The sequence below is a fragment of the Bombyx mandarina genome, chromosome 07 (assembly GCF_030267445.1).
Source record: "Bombyx mandarina strain Sakado chromosome 07, ASM3026744v2".
NCBI classification, from domain to species: Eukaryota; Metazoa; Arthropoda; class Insecta; order Lepidoptera; family Bombycidae; genus Bombyx; species Bombyx mandarina.
This window is the reverse complement of record NC_143214.1, coordinates 11,794,117-11,800,764: the sequence shown is the minus strand read 5'-3', so window position 1 is coordinate 11,800,764 and position 6,648 is coordinate 11,794,117. Positions and strand designations below refer to the sequence as shown.

At 36.7% G+C, this 6,648-nt stretch overlaps 1 protein-coding gene across 1 annotated transcript; it reads left to right on the top strand.

The window, feature by feature from the left end:
• LOC149502700 (uncharacterized) lies at positions 1-4,319 on the top strand. Its single transcript, XM_089728783.1, has 5 exons — positions 1-131; positions 762-902; positions 2,170-2,343; positions 2,728-2,986; positions 3,812-4,319. Exons 1-5 carry the CDS (start codon positions 81-83, stop codon positions 4,033-4,035), a joined length of 849 nt encoding a protein of 282 aa, XP_089584909.1. The 5' UTR covers positions 1-80; the 3' UTR covers positions 4,036-4,319.
• Positions 4,320-6,648: the final 2,329 nt, after the last annotated feature.

Below are 6,648 nucleotides of genomic sequence, written 5' to 3'. Positions count from 1 at the left end.
GACGTAGTGTGAGTGGAAATCAGTTAACGCTTTGGCTTTATTGTTTTTTTTTTGTTGTATTTTAAACTTTAATATCGATTATGGATGAGTACGATGTCCAACAGTTCTGTTTGCGCTGGCACAATCACCAGGTAGGTGAGTTGTTTTTTTTTTCATTACGTCGAACACTGGCTTCACAGGTACACAAACATTTTCAATTTCTACATTCTATATGTCAATGCTTCGCGCTATTTCGATTTTTAAAACTAAAAATGTGTCATACTCCAAAATTAAACTCAAAATGCTTTTTTTTATAAAATATAATAGGGGTATCTTCGGATAAAGAAATCTAAATGATTTTATAAGTTGAATGTTTTTCAAATGTCGTTTTATAGGCTTAGCAAATAACTGGTCCCATGCTTTTAATACTGTCAGTGTATGTAGCGCCCTCTGCTTACGACTTGTACATAAAACACGCCACAAATAACCATATTTCTCTATTATTATAATTTTTTTCGTGTTGCAGTTATTGACATTTTTACAAATTTTAGTTTTATAAAGATTTTTAAAACATGAAATCAATTAAACCGATTTAATTCAAACAAGGAAAGATAAGCGTAGCTGTTTTAATTATAATTTTTTTTGTAACATAAATCTTTAAAAAAAAGTAGGTCAAATGATTATTTTCATTTTATATTATAGAGATATTCTGTAGTAAAAATTCGAATACTGCAACACATCCCAGAAAATACAGACTTGAAACTTTGTCGTGTTATATACAGAATAATGTCATCGGAGCACTGAATCGGATGCTTCAGACCGGAGCCCTAACAGACGTGACCCTCAGCGCCAGCGGGACCAATGTTAAGGCGCATAGAATCGTCCTGGCATCGTGTAGCCAATATTTCGCGCAACTCTTTAAGGTTCAATTTTAAATAATTTTTTTGGAATTTTTTTTATTGCTTGTATGGGTGGACGAGCTCACAGCACACGTGGTTACTGGAGCCCATAGACATCTACAACGTAAATGCGCCACCCACCTTGAGATATAAGTTCTAAGGTCTTAGTATAGTTACAACGGCTGCCCTACCTTTCAAACCAAACCGCATCACTGCTTCACGGCAGAAATAGGCAGGACGGTGCTACCTACCCGTGCGGACTCACAAGAGGTCCTACCACCAGTAATTACGCAAATTATAATTTTGCGGGGTTGATTTTTATGACACGATGTTATTCCTTCACTGTGGAAGTCAATCGTGAACGTTTGTCAAGCACGTATTTCACTAGAAATAATTGGTACCCGCCTGCGGGATTCGAACACCGTTGCATCGCTAGATACGAATGGACCGGACGTCTTATCCTTTAGGCCACGACGACTTCAAGAGAGTTCAATAGGTTTGAGAACAGCTGTTCGTAGGGCGGTAAGGGATATGCATGCAACCTTGCCACATACTGCCTCGGAAGCTCAGACATGGGCTATTCAAAGACAGGGCGCTTCAGTCAGTACAAATCCATTAAGCTTCGCCTCCCACCACCAAAGGTGAAATGCCAGTGATTTCTTTGACCGGAAAAATGTTGATTATGAATGCGATTCCTATTGCCATACACTTGGGAAAATAATGATACAAATTTTTTAATCTTACAAACAATAAAATAAATAAATCGTGTAGGGTCATATAAATTCTTGTGACAATGAAATAGTCTAAATAAAGGACTTCCAAAATTGAAACTTCAACTACAGGTCTCGTGGCGAATGGCGGCATTCACGTGTTGATGTCCATGGACTCCTTTTACGAGATGAGCAGCGTGCTCGTCCAGTGATGTAGTGCAATAATAGTAACACCGAAACTATAATTCTAAGACTACATTCTTAGATAATAAATAACAATAAAATTAAAAATTAAAAAGCCCTTTAGTCCATGCAGTTTTTTTTTTTAGTATAATTATGTTATATGCATGGACCCCTCTCAGGGAAAGGCCTCCTCCAAAAATTCCGATTTTGTTTTGTCTCTGGCGACAAAAATCCATTGTGGTACAGCAACTTTTCTAATGTCGTCCTCCCAACGCGGGTACGGTCTACCGACACGCCGCTTGCCCTGTGGTCCTTAGACCTGTGATTCTTAGATAAGACTACAGAAATCTGAAGAACATAATTAATTTGTGCTACTGCAAAAATCTTCTATTTTCCAGGAGTTGGAAGGTGATAACACTCTCGTGGTGGTCCTAGGATGCGAGGCAGCGGAACTGAAGCTCCTCCTGACTTTCATGTACACGGGTGAAGTGACGGCATCCCGGCTGGTGCTGCCTTCATTGCTCCGTCTCGCGCAGACGCTCAAGGTTTCTGGACTAACTGACGCCGATACGGTAAATTGTTTAGTCTGCGGTCAAATTGAGAATAGATTGTTTGTCTTTAAATATTATTTGTCTATAGTGTAGTCTTGACGAAATCTGTGATTATAGGAAGTATAATAATAGTCTTTGACAAAATAACCATAATAATGTTCAAACTTATAATTTGTCGAATTTCGACTACTGGGGGACCACTAGTTTGCCATTAAGGACAGAAGCAATCACGCCTCTTATCATTTAAGCCGCTACTTAACTCTCGTAGACACCAGAGCTCGCTAGTTACGCGACAACTAGCCGGTGCTAAAAACTATGCCAGCAGCTACAGTATGCCTACGATAGTTCATTCACGACTTGCTATAACGCGTAATAACTAAACCTTCATGTTCAACTCCATTTCAGAATTCAACGCTAACTCCAACAGAGCCTGAGCCCCACGAAAATTCATCGCCTATCAACTTGGAAGCGAAAAACGAAACACCAACGACAGAGAACTCATTCTCGTTTGACACGCCGATCAAAGACGCGAAAGAGGGAGAGGAGATCGCCGAGAGCTTTGGCAGTACGATGGAAAGGGATAGACTGAGCAAACTGGATCAAATCGTTCAGAATTTGTACAGAATCAGTAGTAACCCGAGCGCAGCCCTTTTGACTAATAATGGTGAGCCTTCTGTACTACTCTTTTGCTGTAAGTAGTCTGCGCGTATTGTCTATCTGTGTGAGCGGTAGGTCGGGGAGGGAGCGCGATTGACCAGACGCACACGGAATATTAGTGAACGAATAAATCTTACTATAAACACAACATAAAAATTTCTCAAAATAAATACATTCTTTTAAATAACAGTAATTATTGCTTATTTAGGAATGTTTGTTAAGTTTTATAAGCATTCAAACGGTTTTGCAAAAAACCAATCTAATTTTTTTTATGCCCATCTGACAAAACCGGTGAATATTGTAAATAGCATTTTTAAACGGTCGTCGTCGTCTTAACCAGGTTCGGGGTGAAACCGACATAATTAGTTCAGTGTGCCGCGTAGGGCACCGGTGACCTAAATGGCAGGCAAAGGGTTATACAATTAATCAAAGAATTCTGTAGCGTAAAGCTATCGCAGCACGGAAGATATTTAAAAGTGCGTTTCTAAAGATCTTTTCTGCCACTCGATACATTCAGTCTTTGGAATTCAGTTCCAACCCTGAACCCTTCTCGATATTTCCTGAGTGCTATGACATGACCTTCTTCAACCGAGATTTGCGAACAGCGGACTCAGCGTTAGGCTGCGACTGTGCCCCTGGCATTACTGACGTCTATAAGCAACGGTATCATTCACCACGAGATTGGCTTTTCAACATAAGTTTGCATATACACAAATTTCGAACGCCAACATCCGGACCGTCAGTTTAGCAGTCTACCAATTCACTGGCTCCGTGAAATATATTCCCTTTGCCTTTTCTCCCAGAGTTCAAAAAATAATTCACAAAACGTCAGTTCCAGAAACAACAGATTACGAAAAAAAATGGCGTCTCACGAGTTCCGTGTGCAGTATATGTAACAAGAAACTGAGCAACCAATACAACTTGAGGGTGCACATGGAAACGCACGCAGGCCGACGTCACGCTTGCCGCGCGTGCTCCCACGTGTCGCGGTCTAGGGACGCATTGCGGAAACACGTCGCTTATAGGCACGCGCCACAGAATAAACCCGATATGTAACTAGAATAATTGGCGCGAAGCCTGCGCATTTTAGTAAACGCAAAACTAGTTTTGAATGACGGCATTAAATATTATAAGTATATATACAGTAATCAACGGCCTACCTTACTCTTAAACCTTAGAAGATAAATGTCCAAAATGGAAGTCATATTTTCGCAACACTATTAACTTTTAGTGTGATTTAAGAATGCTCTACATTATAATATCGAGGGATGAAAGGCTAAATAAGGCAACATTTCGCTTAATACACGACATTTGTCTTTGTAATTAAAGATGCATTTTATTTGGTATTAGTATCAACAGTTCGATGTTTTTTGTATTGAACTATAATGAAGTTTAACTCATTCAAATAGCTGAAGTTTTTTTGTTAAGATATTTTTTCTAAAATTTAATCTTTAAATTGTTCTCCTGACCTTTCACCCCTTGAGTTATATTTCGTTGCCAGACGATTATGGTTGTAAGTATTCTTTTATACAGCATATAAATTGAAGAAATTATTTTTTATCTGTGCAAAAAAAAAACGCTGTTCCCTCCAAATGCACTGTATTACTTCAAAAGTTTGTAAAAAAAACGATTTATTAAATATTATTTAAGTTTGTTGATATACTTGTTACAAATTATGAAAAGAAAAATAACGCGTATGTACTTTAAAAGACATTAGTATTTTACGTTTTTTGTCTATTAAACATAAATTAATATTTTAGCCCACCGATATTGTTTTTTGTTCACTTATGAGAAGACATTTTTTGAAACAAAAAAAACGCGTGCAAAAACTCTAAATTTTGCAAATTTTTATTTTTATTTTATATATATTGGTATTTATATAAGTAATATCGATATTATGAGCATCGAAATTCAAATGTAATCCACGGTGGAAACCTTAATACGTTGTTAAAGTCGGTCAATAAACACTCGTGTACAATACGTCCATAGACTATCTTTTGAAACTTACTTACGCTTTGAAAGAACAATCTCCTCTTGTTGATGTGAGTTTGTTAAAAATAAACTCATTGACAGGATCGAGAAAATTTTAAAGTTACACATACGTAACACGAAGAATATTTGTTCACTTATTTAAACTTCTAGCCAGGCAGCGGCTTGTCATTCCTAGCACCGCGCAACAAAACCTTTAATATCACGCACGATTACATAAAGTAACCTTTTTAAAGTAAATTTTTCATCTGAATCGTTTTCAAAGATATTTTATTAAGCATTTAGTGAAGCTAGATTCCTTTTAAAAAACAATTAAAATGAAATGAAATTAATGAAATTGACATTTGCAAGTGTCACTGTCAAACAAACGCGCATCATTCTAGTCATTTATTCATTTTTACATATTAATTTATTGTAAAAAATTATCATGCATCATGTTAGTTAATTTTGTGTTTCATATATATTAAGTTAAAGACAAGCAAAAAAGACAATATATCTGTTGATTTTAATAAAACTGATTACTTAAAACTTTTGTTTTTTTTTACCGTTTGTTTTAGTTACTTACTTGTAACTTACTTGAGACCTTAGAACTGATATCTCAAGGTGGGTGGCGCATTTACGTTGTGGATGTCTATGGGCTCCAGTAACCACTTAACACCAGGTGGGCTGTGAGCTCGTCCACCCATCTAAGCAATAAAAAAATAAAAAAAGTTGTTGTACTTCGACTTTTAATTCAGAAATTATTCCTTGGTTAGCACCACTGTGCTGTTTCTGGTACAAAAGCATCGTTATATAATCGACTAGCTTTTGCCCGCGACTCTGTCCGCGTGGCATAGTTACTTTGGCATAGCGCTAAATTTTACCCCCACTTCATTTACGTAGAAAGTCAAAATATTTTTGAATTATAGAATGTTCAGTAGCTATTTAAACCCCTATTTTGAAAAATTCTTTATTGGTGTTCCACTTGTATTGGCCTTACTGTGATATTATAGAGCCTATAGCCTTCCTCAATAAATGGGTTATCTAACACTGAAAGAATTCAAATCGGACCAGTAGTTCCTGAGATTAGCGCGCTCAAACAAACAAACTCTTCAGCTTTATAATATTAGTATAGATGTTAACAGGGGCAGTTCGGCCCAAAGAATAGCCACATAACTTTTACCTAAAAAAAGTTTTTCAGATGCCCATATCCTGCGAAGAAAAACAAAGCTGTTCAAATCCAGTAAAACTCTTCAGCCAACCGCGTTATCTATTTTAGTATGGACGCTGACCGAATAAATTGACAATTTCATTCCATTTTTTTTTTGGTCAATATATGCTAAGAATTAACAATAACGAAGGAAATGATCAAAACTGATCGTACTATTTCTGTATCACAGAAGACAACCCTCAATCAATGCAATAATGAAACTGAAAGCTCACATGTTTCAAGAAAGATATTTCATTACGTTACAATGACAATAGATTATGTAATAATAAAATTAAAAAATAAATTTTCAAGGTGGGTGGCGCATTTACGTTGTAGATGTCTATGGGCTCCAGTAACCACTTAACACCAGGTGGGCTGTGAGTGAGCTCGTCCATCCAACTAAGCAATAAAAAAAAAAAAAAAAAAAAAAAAAAAAAAAAAAAAAAAAATTGGGATTTATGATAATAAATTAAAACAAAGTGCAGCACAAC

Bases quoted from the DNA above. Each gene is read 5' to 3' on its own strand.
- LOC149502700 (XM_089728783.1), top strand. From the start codon at position 81: ATGGATGAGTACGATGTCCAACAGTTCTGTTTGCGCTGGCACAATCAC. The intron at 132-761 runs GTAGGTGAGTTG...TGTTATATACAG, and splicing joins TGCGCTGGCACAATCACCAG to AATAATGTCATCGGAGCACT. The intron at 2,987-3,811 runs GTGAGCCTTCTG...ACAAAACGTCAG, and splicing joins AGCCCTTTTGACTAATAATG to TTCCAGAAACAACAGATTAC.